Consider the following 25,363-nt stretch of genomic DNA (forward strand, 5'->3'; position numbering starts at 1 on the left):
ATTCCAATATATCATCTAAATTTGTGATTGTAATCCCCTAACTGATCCCCTACGCCCAATACCTTCCCTTGATTTCAAAACCTTTATTTATTTTCTGTTTTAATCAGTTACTTGAAGCACAAACTTTCTCATTGCCTTAGCTATATTCGATCTATACAATTTCATAGTGCATCGCTTGGTCTCTGTGGATTCGATCCTAAAGTGTTACGACGACACCACTAGATCGTGGTTGAGTGCACATTAGGTTTTAATTGACCTCTGATCAGTTCTTAGTAAGTGCAATTGCGAATCTGTTATCAACAAGAAGGGTTACCTTCTCACACGCCGTTCCAGTGGCTTCACCAAGAAGGTTTTGTAACCAAGTCGCCTATTTTGCAGCCTCCGTGGCTGCCATGAATTCTGCTTCGCAGGAGGATAAAGCCATTGTCTCTTGTTTCTGTGTGCACCAAGTGATTGGACACCCATCAAGATAGAAGATGTGACCAGTCATACTCTCACCATCGTCCTCGTCCACATTGTGACTACTATCACTATAGCCAACCAGACCAGTCTTATCCACACGAGTAAACACAAGACCAGAAGAGAGTGTTCCACGCAAGTATTGAAGAACATGTTTCAAAGCTGCTCCATGTGACACCTTCGGCTCCTGCATATACCTACTTAGTACACCAACACAATAAGAGAGATCATGTCGTGTATGAAGTAAGTTTCTAAGGCACCTGATGTTTCTTCTATACTCCTTCTCATCAATACACTCTTCTCTTGGTGCTTTAGATAACTTTAACACCGAGTCCATCGGCATATGAACCGAATTGCAATTACGCATTCCAGTCTCCTCAAGAATTTTCTATGCATATCTATCTTGTTTTAGCATAATAACACCATTAAACTGAACAACTTCGATACCGAGATAATAAGTTAACTTCCTCAAGTCACTCATTTCGAACTTAGAAGTCATTCCCCTCTTGAAGTCAAGAATTGCACTCAAACTCGAACTTGTGACCAATAGGTCATCCACATAAACAGCTACAAGAAGGAGGTGACTTTGTTCTTGTTTACGATATAGCGATGATTCCTTCAAGAACCTTACACACTTTAGTTCCTTCAAAATTTTGTTTAGCTTGTGATTCCAAGCACTAGGTGCTTGTCTCAACCTGTAAAGTGCTTTGTTCAACTTATACACTTTATCCTCACCTCCCTCGACTATAAAACCTTATGGTTGAGTTACGTATACAACTTCCTTTAGCTCACCGTGAAAGAACGCAGTTTTAACGTCAACATGATGCACCTGCCAACCGTGAGATGCTGCTAAAGCAATAATGAAACAAACCGTCTCTATTCGTGCTACCGGAGCAAACACTTCGTCAACATCGTGTCTCTGTACGTAACCTTTAGCCACCAGCCTCGCTTTGTGCTTGTTGATGTTCCCATCCGAGTTCCTTTTCAGTTTGAATACCCACTTTAATCTAACTGGTGTAATCCCTGAAGGAAGATCAACTAAGTCCCATGTTTTATTCTTTTCTATCGATAAAATTTCTTCATTACACGCTTCTCTCCATGCTCTTAATTGTTTGGCTTCATTATATTCCCACGGCTCTTCATTCAGTGCTAACAACATTCGTTCACTTTCAAGTTCAGCCATTAAAACGTAATCCTCCAAGTATTTAGATCTCACAATATGTGCTTGCGATCTTCTCAACATCGGCTGACTATGTTATTTTACAATAATATTCTCTGTTTCGAACGTGGGAACTTCGACCGAAGCCTCATCACCATCGACGTCACCCTCATCTTTGTCCTCATAATCGGGTTCCCTTCTGAGTTACCTTCTTCGACATCAACTTCTTTTCCTCTTAGCCCATTATTTCCAAACTCTCCAAACCCGAATCTTAACATTCCTGGTACAACTTATATATAAGCACAAACTATAATCAAATGACATAATTAAAAAGATTACATAGAATAATATAATTAATGTATATTAGAGTAATATATGGGATTTGAGTAATCATAGATGAGATGATATGATACTAAATAACTATTGTGTATCAAAGGGTTGAAGGGAGATAGTGCATCAAGCTGTAAAATAACTATAGAATTATAAGGTAATTCTAAATAACTATTATGCCAAATAATTCTTGTGGGTCATTCCAGGCTAGTATAGAATTATAAGATAGATAACTATTAAAAAAACGTTATCTAATTTCAGAATTATTTCGTCGTTTTCAGAATTATTTTGACACTTCTTAGGAAATCCTCTAAATCGCTCACCCATTCTCAATCACTGTAATTCTGTATCAGAGAAGAAGAAGAATATTATTTAGGTTTATCGAACCCAATTACAAAGAAGAAGAAGGAAAAAAAACCCAAATAAACCACAAATCGCGATTTGACAGAAGAAGAAGAACCCCATGATTTTTATTTTTCCCCCAATTCAAAACGATGACATTTTATTTAATTGGGACTTAGATATTGTTTAGGTTTATAAGAATAAATTTGTGTGATATAATCGAGTATTGTTGTGAGATCAACTGGTTAAGTCCTATGCTATTTGTATATGAGGACACGGGTTCGACCCACGGGAGTGAGGATTTCCACAATTTTTTTCGATTTCGATGGATGCTACCTTAGGTTTATATGAATAAGTTTGTAAGATTCTTTTGAGAATTGTTGTGGGATAAACTGGTTAAGTCTTACGCTAAACACATAAGAGATCCCGGGTTCGAATTTCTGGCGTGTGGAATTTCCACAATTTTTTGCGAAGAAAACATATTAAAACGACGTTGTTTTACATTTTCGATGGCACGTCAATACACACGTGGATTCTGAGTCAGCATCTCTAACGGTTGACTTAAATCCGTTAACGTGGACTGTGAAATTGGCTCAATTTTGTGAGTATAGGTATGAAATTTGAAATGACTTAGGGTATATGTCTAAATTGGCACTCCTTGTTTGTACATGCAGCAATTCGGAGTGTGTACGGGTATGAAATGGCCCTTTTTCCGGGAGATACACACCGTGTTCAAGCTCAAGTTTTTTATTTTTTATTTATTTCTGTGTTATAATTTCTCCTCTCGGCCTCAGTGATTCTGTAATGCGTATGTCTAATATATATATGGATTTTGGTTTTTATTCTATTTCAAGGTTTAATAACGTGGAGGAATAAGTGAAGCTTAGATTTGAAGAAAAGATTAGTGGAATATTAAAGTAGAAATGTTGAGAGAGAGAATGGTTAAGGAATGATTAGGGATTTCCAAGACTATTATGCATCTAAATAGATTAACAATGTCAGTGGTTTATAACTGATCAAGACTAAACTACAGATCAAGCTCTGTTATGGCATCATCTGATTCTTACTTCATATTAAAAGACCACCTTTTCGTACAAGGTAGTTCAACGGTCCGGTAAACTTTACTTCTTACTTTCTTAGTGCTTCCTTACTGCAAGAATAGAACCCATATCAAAGACAAGTCTTAGTACTTGCGCGTAGTACTTTGTGGCTTGATGAAGGGCAACTTTTCATTGACTTGAGGGATAACCTATTCTCTCATCTATCACCGAAGGACGATGAAACTGCTGATGATCCCTCTCAAATCAAATCTGACAGCTCTGACAACCTATCCGAGGACGATGACAACCCTGAACCGGACGAGGACCGTTTTCTAAAGGTTGTGTCCAAACGGATGCAGAGGCAAAAGCTGCGTAAGGCAAGGGCCGGAGGTCCCATAAACCTCTAACCCCCATATCCATTTATGGATATTTTTTGTTGGAATGTAAGAGGTCTTAATGACCATGTAAAGCGGAAAAGCATTCGGAAATGGCTGAAACTACACCAGCCGCTTTTTGGTGGGATTCTTGAAACCCATGTAATTCCCCTGAACGCGCAAGCTATAGTAACTAGCGTACTTCCAGGCTGGTCCTTTGTAAATAACTATGAGTTCTCAGAACTTGGGAGGATATGGATTGTCTGGCACCCTTCTGTTCAAGTTACTGTTATCCGCAAATCTATGCAGATGATCACTTGTCAGATTAAGCTGCCTTTTGTCTCTCACAACATTCTTGTCTCTATAGTCTATGCCTCATCTACTTGTGCCTCTGCCAGGAAGGATCTATGGGAGGAGATCGTTGACACTGCAACTGCTAACCCTGCTATTCCCTGGACTGTTCTAGGGGATTTCAATCAAACGCTGTTTCCACATGAGCACTCCTCGCAAGATGCAAACCTCACTACTCCGGGTATGCGTGCCCTCGAACAATGTCTAAGTATCTCCTCATTAGCGGATCTCCCCTACTGTGGTAACACTTACACGTGGACAAACAAACATACCGTTGGGCTGATCGCCAAAAAGCTGGATAGGATTCTTGTCAGTGATGAATGGATCACTGCATTTCCCTCCTCTTTAGCCGTATTTGGGGAACCTGCATTCTCAGATCACAGCCCCTGCTGCTTATTCCTCGACAGTCATGCACCAAAGCGGAAAAAGCCATTCAAATTCCTGGTTATGTTGAATCAGCACCCTGATTTCGCCCCTCTCATCAAGCTTTGGTGGGATGCATTAGCTTTCGATGGAACCAAAATGTTTGTTATTGCTAAAAAGCTGAAAGCTCTTAAATCTGTGATAAGGGAGTTTAGTAAGACCACCTACTCAGGTATAGAGAAAAGGACTCAAGAGGCGTACCTTCAACTTCTTCACTGCCAAAATGAACTCCTGCGACTACCTTCCACTGAATCGATCAACCAGGAGAAAAAGGCTCATAAAACCTGGTCCCTCCTTGCAAAAGTTGAGGAATCCTTCCTGAGACAGAAATCACGCATCTGTTGGTTGGAGGATGGGGATACAAACTCAAGATTCTTCCATCGCTCCATTATTACTAGACAGGGCTTCAATGAAATTATCCTCCTCCTTGATAATAATGATCAGGTAGTAGACTCAAAGCAAGGTATCCAGTCTCTAGTGGTGGATTTCTACGAGAACCTTCTAGGCAACCAGACACAACTCACTACTGCCTCTGTCTCAGAAATTGCTGATTTGCTTCCTCAAAGATGCTCTCTAGCCGCTATACAAACTCTTTCGACCCATGTCACACCTGAGGAAATCCGTAGTGTTGTCTTCTCGTTGCCGAAGAACAAAGCTCTGGGCCCGGATGGCTTTTGTGTCGAATTCCTTACGTCACAATGGGACACGGTAGGGAACTCAGTGGTTGAGGCTGTTCTTGAATTCTTCAACACGGGGAAGATGCTTAAACAATGGAATGCAACAATTTTGATTCTTGTCCCTAAGATCCCGAACGCACAAAGGATTACTCAGTTCCGACCTATTGCTTGCTGTAACACCCTCTACAAAATTGCCTCTAAGATACTGGCCAATCGCTTGAAGAAGGTTCTACCTGATCTCATCTCAAACTCCCAATCAACTTTCATTCAGGGCAGACTGCTGGTTGAAAATGTTCTGCTTGCAATTGAGCTGGTCCAGGGGTTCAACCAAAAGAACATATCTCCAAGAGGCATGCTAAAAATAGACCTTATGAAGGCCTTTGATTCAGTCCATTGGGGTTTCCTAATCAACACTCTTACAGCAATGGGGTTCCCCGCAAGATTCATCTCCCTAATCGATCAATGTATATCTACAACAAGTTTTTCAGCCTGCATAAATGGTGAATTATGCGGGTACTTTCGAGGAGCAAGAGGACTGCGCCAAGGTGATCCTCTCTCGCCTTACCTATTTGTTCTGGCGATGGAGGTGTTCTCTCAGCTACTAACGCAACACTTCAGCGCAAACAAGATTGGTCCTCATCCTTCTGCTTTGTGTCCCCTTGTATCTCATTTGGCATTCGCAGACGACATCATGGTGTTCTTTGATGGCAAGACAAATTCTCTATCCCATATAGTGGCAGTCCTTCAAGAGTTCTCACGCATCTCGGGCCTCACTATGAATTTGTCCAAAACTGAACTGTTCTTAGCAGGAGTGACCCAAATTGAAGCCACACAGATGGCTTCTCTTGGCTTCATTATCGGTTCACTCCCAATAAGATATCTTGGCCTCCCTCTCATGCATCGGAAGCTAAGATTAGCAGAGTACAGACCCCTCCTTCAGAACTTAACCAACCGGTTCTCCTCTTGGTCGTCGCGTGCTTTATCCTATGCAGGTAGACAACAACTCATATCATCTGTGATATATGACACAATAAATTTCTGGATGTCAGCTTTTATTCTGCCAAAGGGCTGCATCAAGAAAATTGAAACTCTCTGCGCCAATTTCCTCTGGAGTGGTGATGTAACCAAGAAAGGCATAGCAAAAATGGCATGGCGAGATCTTTGTCTCCCCAAAGCTGAAGGTGGTCTAGGTTTCAGATGCCTTTCCCAATGGAACAAAACATTGATACTCAAGCTTACATGGCGGTTGTTGGCTGCAAGGGACTCCCTATGGGCTCTCTGGCTGAAAAACAACAAAATAAAAGATGGATGTTTTTGGAAGCTTGACATCAAAAAGCAGAGTTACGGGACCCTGAAATCTATGCTTAAGCTTCGACATATCACTTCTCAATTTATGAAAGCACATTTGGGGAATGGCTGTCACCTAAACTTTTGGTACGATCATTGGACTCCTTTTGGTCCTTTAATTGATTTCATGGGAGGCTCTGGACCAGCCCAAACTGGTATTTCTTTACACGGATCAGTCGCTTCTACAACCACTGAAACAAGGTGGAACCTTAGACCAGCCAGATCACCGCAAGCAGAATCCCTCCATATCTACCTCACATCGATTACCACCCCTCTCCCTGCGGCGATCTCAGACTCATACTCTTGGCGGATTGGGACAGAGGAATTGGTGAACTTCTCCACCTCCAAGACCTGTGAGGTTTTGAGGCCACGTGCAAAACGCACCTATTTGGACTGCTCAGGTTTGGTTCAAGGGAGCAATCCCTCGTCATGCTTTCCTGTTTTGGCTGATGCATCAAGACAGACTCCCCATAAGGACGCGCCTGATTCGCTGGGGACTACAAGTTGATCCCAGTTGTTGCATATGTGGGCTTCTCCCTGAGACCCGAGAACACTTGTTCCTGCGATGTAAGCTCAGTGAGGATCTGTGGTCTGCAGTCACCCGTCACCTAGGATACAGGCCATTCTCCTTCCACACATGGGATGCCTTCTCAGCATGGTTGGATCTGAAAGACAACACTGCACCAAGGAGTCTGCGCCGATTAGCTGCCCAAGCAACTCTTTATGCTATCTGGTCAGAGCGCAACAACCGCTATCACAATAACATATCCATGGAAGGCCCTCTTCTGCTCAAACGACTTGACCGGCAAATCCGTGACGCCATCTTGGCAAAGCAAAAAAGGCGAAACTTCAAAGACCTTCTCCTTATTTGGCTACAATATGACTAGACTCCTACTCAAATTATGACTTTGTCTGCTCCTTCCTTGTTTTTATTTTTTTGAGCAAGGGACGATGCTTGTATCCCGCTTTTGTAACTTCAGCAAACATTATGTTTAATGAAATTCACATATTTTCAAAAAAAAAAAAAGTCATTTGGCCATAGTAATAGCTGATGATTATAGACAGTGCCTGGCCTTTGCGTTTTAAATGTTTTAACGTGTAGGAGCTTGGTGTGAATTTTATCAAACAAAGAGTACTAAAACGTAATTATCTAATACTACGTACAAGTGATAACGGTAAATGGAGAGAGTATGATTGTATTATTATTATTTATATATACATTTTTGGAGATAATTATGAAATAAATCCTGAAGTTCAGTATTATTTCTAGGGAATGCCACTGACATTAAATATTTAACTAAATTCATTTTTTTATAAAAACTAATTGTTATACATAGTAATGGTTAGAGGAGCATATGTCATAAACTTCGGTTTAATTGTTATAAATAAATTCGAAATGTATTTATAGAAACTAATTAGTTCTATCTAAATTATTAAATAAAATAAATATACATTTTTATATTTTAACACCATTTCAAAAAAAAATGATTATTTCTATGTTAAACTTAATAAAAATTAAAATATTATGAATCTTTCGACTTATAAATGTTAAAAATCTCATAAAACAGGGTTTATTTCAAAACGGGTTATAGCAACATTAGCATAAATTTTAAATATTATTAATCAAATGCTAGAACATGAGTTAAATTTTAATTAATGTATAAATATAAGGGATAAAGATTTAAAATATGCAAAACATTAGTCATATACTTATATATCTATATATATATAGTTAATCTACTAATCAAATTATTTTTTTCTTTTTTAAAATAAAACATAGCTCCGCGGTGTACCGCAGGGTAAAATCTAGTTGTTGTGTATTATCAAATGGAATAATACAACTTATATATAAGCACAAACCATAATCAAATGAGATAATTAAAAAGATTACATAAAATAATATAATTAATGTATATTAGAGTAATATATGAGAATTGAGTAATCATAGACGGATGAGATGATATGATACTCTTTCCTTAGTAGTAACCAAACAAGTAACGCGGCTCTGTTCGACGAAGCAGATTGTTACCGTTAACGGTAAATTCCCCGGACCAACAATTTACGCTAATGAAGACGACACAGTTCTCGTTAACGTCGTTAACAACGTCAAGTATAACGTCTCTATCCATTGGTGAGCATGCCTGACTTTTTAAGAAACATACATATATAAAACTTTCATCCCTTATTTTTTCGAAACTCACCAAATCGACCTAAAATATTGGTTTTTGTAAGGCACGGGATAAGACAATTAAGAACCGGTTGGGCTGACGGACCGGCTTATATAACTCAATGTCCAATCAAACCGGGTCACAGCTACGTGTATAATTTCACGGTATGGTCACGGGGCAAAGTGGTACGCTCTGGTGGCATGCACATGTTTTCTGGCTCCGAACTACGGTTCATGGTGCCATCGTGATTCTACCTAAACCGGGTCTACCTTACCCGTTCCCTAAACCACACAGAGAAGAAGTCATCGTACTAGGTATTATAATTAATTACAATCAGATCCTTATGATTAAGCGTATTATTATAATAATTAATTACAATCAGATAATTATGATACTAAGCGTTAGTTTTCATTAAAAAAAATTGGTTAACAATTTGAAATTCTTATTATAGGTGAGTGGTGGAAATCTGATACCGAAATGGTTGTTAACGAAGCATTAAAATCCGGTTTAGCACCTAATGTCTCAGATATGCTCATGTCATTAACGGTAATCCCGGTCTCGTTCCAAATTGTCCGTCTCAAGGTAAATTTATAAATTCGATTTTGAAGTAAACTTACATATGTTTTGATTAATATAGCAAGTTGAATTCACTATAAAATTATGATCTAATATTATATTTTCTTTTATTATATATCAACAAAGGTAATTTCAAATTAGCGGTAGAAAGAGGGAAAACGTACATGCTACGACTAATAAACGCAGCAATGAACGAAGAGCTCTTCTTTAAAATCGCCGGCCATCGTTTTATCGTCGTGGAAGTTGACGCTGTCTACGTCAAACCTTTCAACACCGACACGATCCTAATCGCTCCCGGTCAAACAACAACCGCGTTAGTCTCCGCTGCTCGTCCATCTGGCCAATACCTGATCGCCGCCGCTCCTTTCCAAGATTCCGCCGTCGTTTCCGTCGACAACCGCACCGCAACCGCTACCGTACATTACTCTGGCACGCTCTCTGCCACACCCACCAAAACTACTTCGCCGCCGCCTCAAAACGCTACTTCTGTTGCAAACTCGTTCGACAATTTTCTTGGGAGTCTCAGTTCAAACACGTATCCGGCTAACGTTCCGATCACCGTTGATCACGATCTGTTGTTTACCGTTGGGTTAGGAAACAACCGGTGACACAGCTGTAAAGCCGGAAACTTCTCACGTGTCGTCGCGGCCATAAACAACATCACGTTCAAGATGCCTACAACAGCTTTGCTTGAAGCGCATTACTTTAACCTAACCGGAGTATACACAACCGATTTCCCTGGTAAACCGAGACGGTTTTTCGATTTTACCGGAAAACCGCCTTCAAATTTAGCAACCATGAAGGCTACAAAGCTTTACAAGCTTCCATACAATTCAACAGTGCAAGTTGTTTTGCAAGATACGGCAATGTGGCGCCCGAGAACCATCCCATTCATCTCCATGGGTTTAACTTCTTTGTGGTTGGTTTAGGAACTGGGAATTACAATTCCAAGAAAGATCCTAATTAGAAGTTTAATCTTGTTGATCCGGTGGAGAGGAACACCGTCGGCGTACCTTCTGGTGGTTGGGCGGCGATCAGATTCCGAGCAGATAATCCAGGTACATTTTGTCTAATTATCTAACAAAATCAAATATGATACTAGTATTAGAACATATTACATAGTAATATCCATAATTAATCAAATTGTTACAATGTATGAAAATGAGTATTTGAATTAATATGTATCTATGTGGTGGCAGGGGTTTGGTTTATGCATTGCCATTTAGAGGTTCACACAACATGGGGACTAAAGATGGCTTTCTTGGTTGAAAATGGTAAAGGCCCAAACCAATCAATTCTTCCTCCTCCAAGTGATCTTCCAAAATGTTGAAAACTCCATTATTATTTTTTGATGATTTCGATCAATTCTTTTCTTGACATTTTTAAAATTTGATATGTTTATGCTCAAGCAAATTGTCAACAAAGTCATTGTATGATTGTGTTAGCTTTTAATGAAAGGTTGAAAACAAACGTCTTTTTTTACAGCTGAAAAATTGAGTACTTTCTCCTAAATTTTAAACACTTGTTGTTAATACATGCGGTAAAGCCCCAAACAAAAGAAAAAAAAAGTTCAAAACGTAATACCATACTGAAACTAAAAAAAAACATATATATTATCCGGATCAAGTTTTTTGTAGAACTAATTTAAAGACAAAACTGAAGTTAGTGATCGGCTAGTTGGTAACACATAATAACGTTTCTAACTTATGCAAATAAATATTTCGAACTTAATATCAACTAAAGTTTAAAGAGAACGTGTCTACCCATGATACGATAACATAAACTACATAAAAACAAAACAATAAAGAGGTTACTTTCTTTTTTTCCAAAAAGTCGTTATCAACGCAGAATTCATCTGTCGTTGAATTCGATTGAGTGTTTGCAATGTCGCATTTTCAATTTAACAAAAGAAAGAAAGGAATACTCGTAATAAAATCGATAGAAATGAAATAAAATGAAGCAAGACTGTAAGAGTAATAAGTTTGACAGAAAAAGAAGTAATTTGGGGTGAAGTAACATTAGTACAGTGGCAGGAGGTAAGTCCATTTGTAAAAGGCACCATCACACCCGGAATCGAGTCTCGGCTCCTACGAATGTAGGAATTTGGCTAATGGAACGGCCAGTTGTGTAATTTGCTAATTATAGTAAGAGAATCTTGCTAAATATGGTATCCAAGAAGAAGTTACTATCTGTCGAACAGAAACTTGTGTCTGCTACTAATCAGCAGATGACACTTACAGTTTTACGCTTCATCATGCATGTGAGTGACACTATGCGACTTTATATTTTGTGTTGGATCCCTTTCATCCTGGATCCCTTTCATCCTGTCCCTACCACATTTTATTACCAAAAATAAAAAACATACAAAAATTATGTATATGTAAATATTCTTGACATACATATGTATATGTCAGAGAGTAATTCTTCAAAACATAAAAAAGTGTACAAAAAAATTTATAGGGTATATTACTAGTTTAAAGAGAAACAAAATCAATAGACTTTTCTATTGAGCATGAACTCGGTGTGTATCTCCAGTTGCATCAACGATGCACGTGACCTGCGCGTGCCTGTTCGTCCCATGCGTGCCTCCTACGTAAATCTATATAAGTGGCCCGAGTCCGACGCCGAAGTATGGCCAAATGACTTCGTCTTTTTATATGGGTTCTATTCTTGCAGTAAGGAAGCACTAAGAAGTAAAGTTTACCGGACCAATGAACTACCTTGTACGAAAAGGTGGTCTTTGGATATGAAGTAAGAATCAGATGATGCCATAACAGAGCTTGATCTGTATTTTAGTCTTGACCAGTTATCAACCATTGACATTTTTAATCTATTTAGATGCTTAGTGTCTTGGAAGTTGGAAATCCCTAAGGAACTTGTCGCTGCTTTCTTGTAGACTTTCAGATGAATCCATTGAAAATATTCTCTCTGGCTGTCCAATCCTCGAAAGTTTGTTCGATCTACTATCCCTGTCCAATCCTCGAAAGTTTGCGTCTTACCCAGACGGTGGAGGCATGTATGGTGCGAGACACCTTGTCTCGACATCGATGAGAACAGACGCAAGGCCAAGGCCGTCCGAAGCATAAACCATATCCTAACTTCCTACACGGCTCCCAAAATCAATAGTTTCAGTCTTTTATTGAGACTTACTCACAATCCTTCCCCCAAATAGAATCATCACCATGAAAGGGAAGAGTAAAACGTTTCCTCACGCAAAAAAACTACACTTGGGTTTTTCAAAAAAAATATTTGCCAAAGTATTTGAGAGTCTACAATATCTTCTTGCAATGCTTTACCCATCTGTGTGCTGCTTGCAACTCTTTGGTCCATAATGTTGAGAACTTTTCTTCACCACTTTTTTGCAAAGATAACAGAAATGCGATTGGCATGCCCAACAAAGCATGTGATTGTTGTTTCCCACCTACACAAATCACAAGAATCATCTCATGAATGAACCCACCAAGACCCATAATTCATTGGCTTAGAATACGTACCTTTGCATTGAACTGGCGGCAATTAGGACATACTTGGCCGCGCTGTGGAAACTGAATATACTCATTTTTAAATATACTCATTTTTAATATATAAAATGAATAAATTCTTAACCCTAAATACTAAATACTGAACTCTATCACCTAAAAACTATATCTTAAATGTAAAATAAAGAACTCAAACTTAAAAGAAAATTTAAAAAATTAATTTAACATATTGTAATTGTGTAAAAAAAGATTAAACTGAAAATGATTTTAAAAAAAGTATTTTTGAAAAGGGATATCTAAAAAATGGCATTTCTAACAAATTCACAATTTTTATTTTTTTGACAAAGAAAGTCTAACCAATCAATTGAGAAATATCAGAAAATGACTGTTCAATGGTTTCGCTTTTGGCCGGTTCTTCATTCGTTGTTTAATCTAAAGTCTAAACAATATTTTAAGTTTTTATCTGGACAGCTTTTTTTTTTTTTGTCAACAGGAAGTAGCCCATTCAATATTTAAATTTAGGAAAAAAAGCCGAAAACAACCGCCATCTATTTTTTATTTGGACGTTTAATACCTCATCTTTTTTTGTTGGAAAAAAATTCTTCATTTATTTTATTTTGTCATAAAAACGGTTGGTTAATTCGTATCAATTACGAGTTAACAGCCGTCAACGGACGTTACAAATTTTTTGACGGTGTTAAATTTTAACCTTACAAAATAAAAAGTAAATGACGGTTTTTTTGGCTTAAACAAATGTTGAAACTTAGAAATAATGATTCACGTTCTTGTAGAACAAGACTTTATGTGCATATATATGTCTACAATGGACAAATATTGCTCATGGTTTGAGAGATGAAATTGAAAAGTTTATGTTTTTAGGGTTTTTTTTTTAATTTTAAAATCTGGGATTTGATTTGATGATTTGGGGATCTTTAGTGGGTTATAGATGTATTTTCTTGGGTTGGGTTTTTTTAACATGAATCGGGTTTTTTAATTTTGGTTTAATATTTGGTATGATTGATTTTATGGGGTTTACTCTATAAACCGATAAAAAATATATGGGAAAATAGATGAAAACTAATACTCCCTCCGTTTCAAAATATATGATATTTTAACTAAAGCATGTTGATTAAGAACTTTTTTACTTCTAACAAATTGAACAAATCAGAAATAATACTGCATAATATAAAATAGTAACATAATCTAAAAGTTGCATAGAAACTTGAAAACATCTTATATTATGAAACAAAAAACTTCTCTAAAACATCTTATATTTTAAAACATATAGAGTAGTTTTAAACTATGAATTTAGAGATATATAGATTGAAATGCATTTATTGAAAGATATGTAGGATGAAAGTAAAATTTGGGCTCTATATGATAGGATATCATAGTTTTAACGTTTTCCATAATGTAAACTTGTCTTACTAAAATTGCTCACTAGGCCCGGCCATAATGTTATAAAATATATTTTGGGCCTTATTAGGGTAATGCTTATAAAAGGTTATTTCAATTCGGTTCGATTCTAATAATAAATTGTACGTAATAGAGAAACGGACTCAACGATTCCTGTAAGCAAAAAGAAAACCTAAACACCTCGATCTGCGTTATCATGGCGAATAGGCGAGAGAGACGGCGACGACAACATCGTAGAAAGCGTAGCCACCAAAAAGTCCAACCAGCAAGAGAAATAATCGACGGTGCAGATTTTATCAACTCTATGCCAGATGAGATCCTGCACCATATTCTCTCCTTTATTCCCACCGAATTGGCCATGACAACTTGCGTCTTATCCGGACGTTGGAGGCATGTATGGTGCGAGAAACCTTGTCTCGACATTATGAGAGTAGACACAAGGCGAAGGCCTGCCGAAGCATAAACCATACCCTAATTTCCTACACGGCTCCCAAAATCAATAGTTTCAATCTTTTATTGAGACTTCTTCACAACACTTCCCCAGAGGTTGATAGCTGGATCGAGTTCGCTATCTCCCGCAATGTGGCGAAGCTGTCTGTGTCCATTGTATATTTTACATACTCCAAGACTTACAGTTTTCCGGATATCTTCTATCTAAGTTCCTCTCTAAAGCAGCTCACCGTGAAGTTGTCCTATTTTGATATGATTCCCAGATGCATAGTGTCTTGGAAATCCCTAAGGAACTTGTCGCTGTTTTATTGTAGACTTCCGGATGAGTCCATTGAAAATATTCTCTCTGGCTGTCCAATCCTCGAAAGCTTGGAATTGGTTAGATGCAGTTCACTTGAGCGTCTTGATCTGAGTAAATCCCCGAGTCTGAGGAGATTGGAGATAAATTGGTAAAGGGCCAGTCGTGATTGTAGCTCCACACATCCATTACTTGAAATTGGAATACTTTGATAGATCATCTACTTTAGTGGATGTCACTTCTTTGGCCGAAGCTGACCTTAAAATTATCAGTGGAATACACCTTCCCTCGACTGCTGATCTTTATCAAACCATGGCGCTGGAGATGGTAGCAAAATCACACAATGTAGAGAGGCTTACTCTTGGGGGAACCCTTTTTCAGGTATGTTGGCATACTACCTAAAACTCAATTACCATGGCTGGTAGACTTGTTATCATTTGGTTAGCACGCGCCCTTAACTAATGTTTGTTTGATGGTTAATTAAGATGGCCTTGATGAAAACATGAACTTGCTAAGTGGTTTTTCTAACAAATATTTTCATTAGTTATCAGTTTTTTGCTTCCTTTGTTTTTATCTTTTTTGCCAAGGAACCAAAGTCTATGGTAATCAAAAATGTAAATCCAAACTTTTCATTATATATGATATTTACTTGCTTAACAAATAATATATATATATATATATATATATATATTTTCATTAGTGTGACCTTTTAATTTCATCATATCTCGTTTTGTTAGATTCTCTCTCTGGCCGAGGTTCGCGGTGCTCCTTTCCCAACGCTCAAGGTCCAAAATTTGATTGTTAAAACGGAGCTTGTTCGATCTATTATCCAGGTTACTACAAAAATCACCTGGCCTAAAGAAGCTAACATTACACACGATGCCCTGCTACAACATAATGGTATCTATACCACAAACCTCTTTCATTTCCTTTTGTGTTCATAAGACCATGCAAACTAATAACCGACTAGGAACATTCCACGAACCATGTCTTTCACTTTTCTTGGGATATAGGATTGATATTTTTTAAAAATCACTAGTGTTAGTTTGCTTTGGGATAACTATATATTTTGTGCTCTACAGGATATGCATCATTTAAAAGGCTTAATTCCGGATCAGTACTGTTGGAGATCAACATGTGAGGTGTTTCCTACATCAAAGGAGATCTATAAGATGTTGGATTGTAATGATGCAACGTCGAAACTCTTGGCTTCGTTCATTGAATTGGTGGTGAGAAAGGCAAAGACGCTAGAGAGGATGGTTATTTGGTTGGGAGGTAGTTACTTTAATGATGCACAATGGTTCGAAGAGCTGCTTCAGATGGTTGAAACGATTTCTCACAACAATAATGTCTCCATTGTGCTCAAACGAAGCAATTGCTAAAAATATTTGCAGCATTATGCTTTTGATGAGTCTTAATATTAGATTCTACCATTGTTACTATATATTGATTACTAATAGATAAACTTTACTCTATTTTAATTGGATTCATCTAAATTAGACATTGTTCTATAGCAGTGTTGACGTTGACTCTAAGTCAAAGTCTCAAAGTCTTGAGTGATGTTTAGTCTTGTTGATTTTTTTCTTCCTTTGTTTTTATATTTTTTGCCAAGGAACCAAAGTCTATGGTAATCAAAATGTAAATCCAAACTTTTCATTATATATGATATTGTTACGAGCCTGTGCCTTCGTTGCAGTTCTAGTAACATGACCCGTGGTGAGTAGCTTAAGTTGCTTAGAAAATAGAGAACGTAAAAGCTAAAGCTTCCCTTAACCCTAGTCTCTCTTAGAGAATAAGGTTAATGCTTGGAAGTTCATTCTTATTAATGTTGTATAGATCTTTATATAGATCTCTATAAACCGACATAAGCAAAGACTAAAAGGAAAACTATCAAAACCTTACATATCATAGAAAAGGAAACATTAAAACTAAGCCTTTGTCGCAATGGCCTTTCTTCTTTGATACGTGAGTCCATACTTTGTATCATTACTCCCCTCCTCCACTAGGAGCTTGTCCTCAAGCTCCAATGCAGGATATGCTTCCAGAAGCTTCCCCGCATCCTCCCATGTTGCATCGTCCTCTGCATCAGCCGTCCATTTGACCAAAAGCTGTCTCTGTCCGCCGCGTATACGAGCCTTAAGGAGCCCCACTGGTTGAGCTGGCACTGAACGGCCATGTAAAACAGGCGGTAGAACTGGTGTATCGGTTGGCTGTTGTCCTTTGTGACCCTTGAGTAGAGAGACATGGAACACATCGTGAATTTTGGAGCCATCCAGAAGTTTTAATCGATATGACACCGTCCCAATATGAACCACTATCTAGAATGGACCATAAAACCTTGGAGAGAGCTTTATGAAGGCCTTCTTAGCCACAGATAGCTGGCGATACGGTTGTAGCTTGAGCCACACACAATCTCCAACACTGAACTCAACAAACCGATGATGTAGATCATAAACAAGCTTCATTCGATTTTGAGCTTCCATTAAACGTTCCCTAGCGAGTGCCAAAAACTCATCACGTTGTCCTAAGGCGACGTCCACAGCCTCCACTTGAGTGCTTCCGCCAGTATAATCTAACAATCTAGGAGGATCTCTCCCATAGACTAGACGAAATGGTGTTGCCTTAAGACCAGTGTGGAAGGACGTATTATAGCAGTACTCGACCCATGGAAGCCACTCCAGCCATTGTCGGGGTGTATCTCCAGTTAAACATCTTAAGTACATTTCCAATGTTCGATTCACCACCTCGGTCTGACCATCGGACTGAGAATGTTAGGCAGTTGTAAAACATAAATTTGTGCCCATCAATTTGAACAATTCTCGCCAAAACAAACTCTGAAATACCAGATCACGATCAGTAACAATGGTCTCTGGGATACCGTGTAAGCGGACAATATCACGGAAGAAAACATGGGCGACAGATCCTGCTGTATATGGGTGACTCAATGCAATGAAATGAGCATATTTCGAAAAGCGATCTACCACCATCAAAATCACCGTTTTCCCAGAAACCTTAGGAAGAGCCTCAACGAAATCCATTGAGATATCTGACCAAACCTGAGTCGGAACTGGAAGCGGTTGGAGCAGCCCACTTGGTTTCAATGTCTCCCATTTATTTTGTTGACAAACTTGACAACCTCGAACAAACTCCTGGACTGTCTTCTTCCACCCTTTCCAGTAGAAATCTCGCCGTATTCGATCCATAGTTTTCTGTACTCCTTCGTGGCCAAAATTATGAAATCCTGAAACCACCTCACCTACCAATTCTGAGCAAGAAGAGAGATACACTCGACCCTTATAGAATATTAATCATCCAATCTTTTGTCAGTTCTCCACAGATAACCTTATCCCGCAATGTAGCAAGCTCTACATCCCTCTCTATTTCACCCCGCAATCGTCCAAAAATACTCGTGTCAGGTCCTTTAAGTGCATATACCTCACATTGACCTGCCTGGTCTTCCTCATCACGTCGAGATAATGCATCGGCTGCCTTGTTGTATTTTCCTGCCCGAAACTCCACCCCAAAAACGAATCCAAGTAGCTTACTAATCCAATGAATCTGCGGAAACGTAGAAAGGCGTTGTTCCAACAAAAATTTTAAACTGTAATGGTTTGTGCGAATCAAGAATCGACGGCCCCATAAGTAAGACCTCCAATGAATCACCGCTTTAGCTAAATCAATGAGTTCTCTTTCGTATGCTGCAAGTTTATGGTGAGGGGCTACTAGTTACCGACTAAAAAATGCAATAAGGTGATCTCGTTGATGAAGAACTGCTCCAATGCCACTGCCTGAAGCATCACACTCCACAACAAACTCTTGTGAAAAATCTGGCAAGGCTAAAACAGGAGCTTCAGACAAAGCTTGTTTTAATGATACAAATGCTACTTCAGCTGCCTCATTCCAAAGAAACCCCGTTTTTTTAAGAAGTTGTGTCAAAGGAGTAGCTAATACACCATAGCCTTTAATAAATTTCCGGTAATACCCCGACAAGCCTAGAAACCCACGAACAGCTTTTATTGTCAGCGGTCTTGGCCATTCTTTCACAGCAGTTATCTTAGACTCATCCACACGAACTTCCCCACTAGAAATTACATTTCCAAGGTACCCCACTTCCTCTCTCCCAAACGAACACTTGGAGTGTTTGAGGAACAGCTTATGCGCTCGCAAAAGCTCAAAAACCTCTCGCATATGATGCAAATGCTGGTCCCAAGTGGCGCTATAAATTAGAATGTCGTCGAAGAAGACAAGCACAAATTTTCCTAACATACCTTGAAACACCAAATTCATGAGGCTTTGAAATGTAGATGGTGCATTCGAGAGACCGAAAGGCATTACTAAAAATTCATAATGGCTGTGATGCGTTCTAAATGCCGTCTTTTCAATGTCTTCATCACACATTCGCATATGATGATAACCAGACGTGAGGTCGAGCTTGGTAAAATAACGTGCCCCATGTAACTCGTCAAGGAGTTCCTCAACCACTGGGATTGGAAATTTTTCCTTGATTGTGACCTTGTTAAGTTCACGATAATCAATACAGAACCGCCAAGTTTTGTCAACCTTCTTAACTAACAACACCGGAGAAGAGAAAGGCGACGAACTAGGCCGTATAATGCCATGACGCAATATCTCTGAACATTGCCTTTCAATCTCATCCTTTAAAAGATGAGGGTAGCGATACGGTCTAATCGCGATAGGGTTGGCTCCTTGAATGAGCCGAATACAATGATCACAAGGTCGTTGGGGTGGAAATTCTGTTGGTTAATCGAATAACTCCGCAAACTCCACTAACAACTTGTCCAGTAATTAAGAAGAAACTTGCGTCATCATTACCTTCATAGTGAAGCTGTGAACTGATTTGTGTTGAGTGATAGGAACTACATTCTCCCCTGTAATAAAAATTTCCTCCCCATTATCGAACCAGTCCTCAAGTGTATCATTTTGGATGGAGTTTAAATTAGGACAGTGGTCCTTCCTCTCCTTAGCCTCTCCATGCCATTTGATCAAAGTATCTGCATGAGTAAACTCAATAGTATGTGCTGGACCATCCCATATCACACGTCCTAAGGCATTCAACCAGCGAATACCGAGAACGACATCAAACCCACTTAACGGAATCGCAAAACAGTCTATCGTGAACTTGTCTCCTTCTACCATCATTGGAGGAACCTTGCACAACCCGTCGATTACACACTTGCCACCATCGGCTAGAGATACGAACCTTCCCGGCCGCCGTCGTATTGGTATTTCCAACTTCTCTGCTAGACTACTCTGGATAAAATTGTGAGTACTCCATGTGTCCAACAATGTCCATCCTGTTCCAGTTGCAATGTCTGCTTTCACTTGAAAAGTGCTCTCGTTTTGTTCTCCTTTCATAGCATTGAGGGAGAGATTGGTGTCCTCATCGTCAAAGGGCTCATCATCCATATTCTCGCCCTCCAAGAGGGGTCTAATATAGAACAAAACTGCCTTACAAGCATGACCAGGGCCATACAAGTCATCACAATTAAAACATAGTCCCTTAGCTCTTCTTTCAGCCATCTCAGGTTTTGTTAAATTTTTCCAAACTAATTTTTGTGAATTTTGTTTCTGCTCCGCTGGTCCCATATGAAAAGCCTCTCCGCCTCTTACCACTTGAGTTCCTCGATAACCGGTTGAGGTTGGTCGTGAGGTTGGGTTTGAATAGCGTGTGGGGTGGGGCTGTGTGTCCGCCAAAAGTACGAACTCTTCTATCATTCTCGATTTTATACTCATTGTCCCTTGCATATTCCATGGCTTCAAATATTGTCTCGGGTCTCAAATACTCCACTTTTTTCTCAAGGAATCAGTTAAACCCACACAGAACTGCCATAGGTGTTGATCCCCTGTTAGCTTTGTTTGCCTTACCAAACATTCCTCAAACTGGTCACAATACTCGTCTACCGTTCCTGTGTGTCGTAGGTTACTTAGCTCACCCATAGGATTTACTGCATCTGCTCTGCCAAATATACTTTTGCAGATTTTCTTGAACTCTGCCCAACCCAATCGATGCTTAGTTAACCTTCGCAAATTGGTATACCAATGATGTGCTTTATCAGACAACACAAAAGTTTCTTGACGCACTTTCACATCATCGTTGTAGATACCTTGATCCTCAAAATAGTCTTCACACTTCTGCAGCCATTCAACAGCATTCGTTGACCCATCATATGCCGGAAATTCTATCTTCGACGGTGGAACTATGATTCTCTCAGCTTCCCTCCCTTCACTCTCTCTTCCTGCAGCTCCACCTTTCAAAACAGCCTCCTTGTGCACCCTCACGTCCCCCGTCATGTGAGTGGATCGCTCTTCTTGTGGAAGTTCCCCAATTGGCCTCACTGACCATTCTCCACCACCATCTTGCAATCGGTGACCATGTTCTCTTCCCAAAGAGCGTTGTGCCCAAGGTCCACTAGAAGAAGTGCCTTTACCTTCTCCTCCGTTGGTGTTGTTATTTTTTCCTGCTTTAGAAACCGGTGTTGTGTCTTTTTCAGCCTCCTCTACTTCAACTCCCATCACCGAGGCCAAAAAACGAATTTTCCCTAAGACCTCTTGCTTATCGGCTTTCATAACTTCCTTGATCTGGGTTTGCTCTTCACGAACCTCTTCCAATCTTGACTTATTCTGCTCCCGCTCCTCCTGCTGATCCGCTTTTATGGACTCAAGGGCGGCTTGGTGTGAGGTTGAAGTCTGTCGGAGCTCACTCAGATCTGTTCCGAACGATCTGTTCATGTCTCCAAGCGTCTTCATAACTTGCTCAAAATGTGATGTAGTCATCGCCCCTTTTCCCATTGAACCGGCTTGCTCTGATACCAAGATGTTACGAGCCTGAGCCTTCGCTGCAGTTCTAGTAATAGGACCTGTGGTGAGTAGCTTAAGTTGCTTAGAAAATAGAGAACGTAAAAGCTAAAGCTTCCCTTAACCCTAGTCTCTCTTAGAGAATAAGGTTAATGCTTGGAATTTCATTCTTATTAATGTTGTAGAGATCTTTATATAGATCTCTATAAACCGACATAAGCAAAGACTAAAAGGAAAACTATCAAAACCTTACATATCATAGAACAGGAAACATTAAAACTAAGCCTTTGCCGCAATGGCCTTTCTTCTTTGATACGTGAGTCCATACTTCGTATCAGATATTTACTTGCTTAACAAATAATATATATATATATATATATATATATATATATATTTTTTCATTAGTGTGACCTTTTAATTTCATCATATCTCGTTTTGTTAGATTCTCTCTCTGGCCGAGGTTCGCCATGCTCCTTTCCCAACGCTCAAGGTCCAAAATTTGATTGTTAAAACGGAGCTTGTTCGATCTATTATCCCTGGTATATTAAGGTTACTACAAAATTCACCTGGCCTAAAGAAGCTAACATTACATACGATGCCCTGCTACAACATAATGGTATCTATACCACAAACCTCTTTCATTTCCTTTTGTGTTCATAAGACCATGCAAACTAATAACCGACTAGGAACATTCCACGAACCATGTCTTTCACTTTTCTTGGGATATAGGATTGATATTTTTAAAAAATCACTAGTGTTAGTTTGCTTTGGGATAACTATATATTTTGTGCTCTACAGGATATGCATAATTTAAAAGGCTTAATTCCGGATCAGTACTGTTGGAGATCAACATGTGAGGTGTTTCCTACATCAAAGGAGATCTATAAGATGTTGGGTTGTAATGATGCAACGTCGAAACTCTTGGCTTCGTTCATTGAATTGGTGGTGAGAAACGCAAAGACACTAGAGAGGATGGTTATATGGTTGGGAGGTAGTTACTTTAATGATGCACAATGGTTCGAAGAGCTGCTTCAGATGGTTGAAACGATTTCTCACAACAATAATGTCTCCATTGTGCTCAAACGAAGCAATTGCTAAAAATATTTGCATCATTATGCTTTTGATAAGTCGTAATATTAGATTCTACCATTGTTACTATATATTGATTACTAATAGATAAACTTTACTCTATTTTAATTGGATTCATCTAAATTAGACATTGTTCTATAGCAGCTGTTGACGTTGACTCTAAGTCAAAGTCTCAAAGTCTTGAGTGATGTTTAGTCTTGTTGATTTTTTCTACTTGCAATGTATCATGTAAAACGCCTATACAATGAGTAAATATATAGAGAGATCTCTTTTATTTTCTGAATACAAAATCTCTCTGTTCTATAATTAAATACTTTGTTTCACTATTTCAATCATACTGCATAAAGTTTCCGGTTATGCTTGGAATCAGCTAGCTCAGGATCTGACATCATTGAAGATGGAGACGATTTAGAGCCTTCAATACGGTTAGCAATCACCCAATAACACATTGTCCCAAGTGTTGACACCATGATCAATGCTCCAATAGCCGTTACACCAATCGCTAAAGGCTTCTCTTTCTTTCCAACAACAACAAAAGACAGCGATACGAACGCTACTGATATCATAATGCAAGCCATCCACATGAGTTTGTTGATGATCGCCATCATTTGCTTCTTTGCTCTCCTCTCTATAACCACCACTGATGTCTGAACCACAACCACAGCTAAAGAGATGAAAAGCGCGAAAGAATCAAACACTACGAATATCAAGAACTCGGGTCTTGGAGCTGCTCTCGCTTCCCCAAGTGAATACCCTGGAGGAACATTTTTCGGGTCATCCGTGAACTGGCCTGGAACATTAAAGATGGCTGCAAAAGCAACGGTTGCTATGAGAATTGCAACTAAGGTAGTGGAGTTTATGGCGTTGTTGAGTCCTTCTGTGTGCATTTTGTTGACCCGTTTAGCGATTCCTTGAATCTCTCTTCTCGTTCTCCCGGTTTGTTCAAGCTGAGTATGCACCTCGTGGCCTATCTCACTGACTGTTTCTTTCAGTTTCTTAGAAGAGCCTGATGGTTCCACTTTTGACGCTGGCTTTATGGATCTTGCGTTCTGCATACCGATCTTTTGCAGAAGCGGTACAATCTCGTGCATTCCGGTTTTCTCAGCGATATCAAGAGCTGTTTCTCCAGATTTATTAACCGCCACTCTACTAACTTCACAATAGTTTAAAGCTGTCTGAACAATCTACAAAGAAAACAAAGCTTAACTAACTTTTTGACGCAACAACAACTTAAAAAAAGATTGTAATCTCTCTCAAGTCAAACAAACAATTACCTCTGCTCTGTTTTTATGGACAGCTATATGCAAAGGAGTGTTTCCTTTATTATCCGCGGCATTGATCAACGAAGGATCTGCTTTCATCAACGCATCCACGATCTCAGTGTTTTGTCCTTTAACAGCCATGTGAAGCACGGTTTGACCTTTCTTGTCAACTCTTGTAACCATTCCAGCCTTCTTTTCAATGAGCTCCTTCACGATAACCGTGTGCCCGTTCCTAGCTGCAGAGTGCAGAGCCGTTTTACCGTTGCTCCTCGCAATAGCAGCTAAGTCCACACCTTTATCCAACAGGAAACAAACAATCTCTCTGTGGCCTTGTGAAGCCGCCGTGTGAAGCGCCGTCGTTTTGGATGAATCAAATGTAAATGAGAGTTCTGGGTTTGCCTCTATCAACACATCAAGAACCTCTACAACAACCAAACACACATCAAGAAATCTTTATCAATAAGCATCGAAATAGCAATTTCATCTTCTAGGTATTGTTACGTAATTAGAATGAACTACTTGATTTGCAAAATTGCTAATTCTTGAGAGCAAAGACTTATTGAGAATCAAGTCAACTCACGTAGATGTCCGTTCTTGGCAGCGATGTGAAAGGCGTCGAAGCCGTTCTTGGCTTTGGTTCCGGCTAAGACAGAGTCGGAGTGTTTCATCAGAATCTTAACCATGTCGGTGTGGCCGTACTCCGCGGCAACGTATAAAGCCGTTTCACCGGACTGGTTCTGCTCCGCCAACAGCTCTTTCAGCTCCACGCCGTCGTGTTCGCCGATCATCTCCAAAAGAAGTTCCGTGTTGCCTTCTCTACCCGCCGTGTGTAACGGCGTGTCGTCACGTCTCGCCGTCATCTGCTTCGCCATCGTCTTCTTCTTGTTCTCTTTCATGGTGATGATGATGGTTCTGTTCTGTTCTGTTGAAAGAATCTTTGGAATTCAGATCGAGTTATGGGGACTGGACATGAGATGATTTGAGGAATAAATTAGACAAGAGTAACATGAATTCTCTGGACAAGAAACAAAAGAAAAATATTATTAATCATATTCTGCTCGTGGTTTTTTGGCTTCTTGTGTTGTTTTATCAAATATCTTAAAAATCATTATCTTGATTACAATATACCATAATCAAACCTTAGTGTCCACTCGAAGCAATCGTTATTGGTAGTATGATAGTATCTATGTGAACGTGGAAATTTTAATGATTAATGATTATACCAAACATTGTGGAAATTTTATCCGCTAGTGGAAATCCAACCATGAAAACTAACTGCTCCAAAGTGTAACTTAAATTTTTTCACA

The 25,363-nt window shown here is 39.2% G+C and overlaps 1 protein-coding gene and 2 pseudogenes across 2 annotated transcripts; 1 reads left to right on the top strand and 2 right to left on the bottom strand.

The window, feature by feature from the left end:
* Positions 1-367: 367 nt before the first annotated feature.
* On the bottom strand, positions 368-826 carry LOC147940585 (secreted RxLR effector protein 161 pseudogene; annotated as a pseudogene).
* A 13,465-nt stretch (positions 827-14,291) lies between these two features.
* Positions 14,292-22,803, top strand: LOC104709978 (putative F-box/LRR-repeat protein At3g28410; annotated as a pseudogene).
* A 176-nt stretch (positions 22,804-22,979) lies between these two features.
* Positions 22,980-25,362, bottom strand: LOC104708882 (ankyrin repeat-containing protein At5g02620). 2 transcript variants are annotated; one of them, XM_010425538.3, is made up of 3 exons: positions 24,637-25,362; positions 24,069-24,478; positions 22,980-23,978 (listed from the first exon to the last, which is right to left on the bottom strand). In XM_010425538.3, the coding sequence occupies exons 1-3, from the start codon at positions 24,950-24,952 to the stop codon at positions 23,127-23,129; spliced, it is 1,578 nt and encodes a 525-aa protein (XP_010423840.2). In that variant the 5' UTR covers positions 24,953-25,362; the 3' UTR covers positions 22,980-23,126. The 2 variants fall into 2 exon arrangements, with proteins under 2 accessions (XP_010423840.2, XP_019084575.2); XM_019229030.2 differs by having other exon boundaries at positions 22,980-23,969; positions 24,637-25,199.
* Position 25,363: the final 1 nt, after the last annotated feature.

This window comes from Camelina sativa, chromosome 8 (assembly GCF_030686135.1).
Source record: "Camelina sativa cultivar CO46 ecotype springtype chromosome 8, ASM3068613v1".
NCBI lineage: Eukaryota > Viridiplantae > Streptophyta > Magnoliopsida > Brassicales > Brassicaceae > Camelina > Camelina sativa.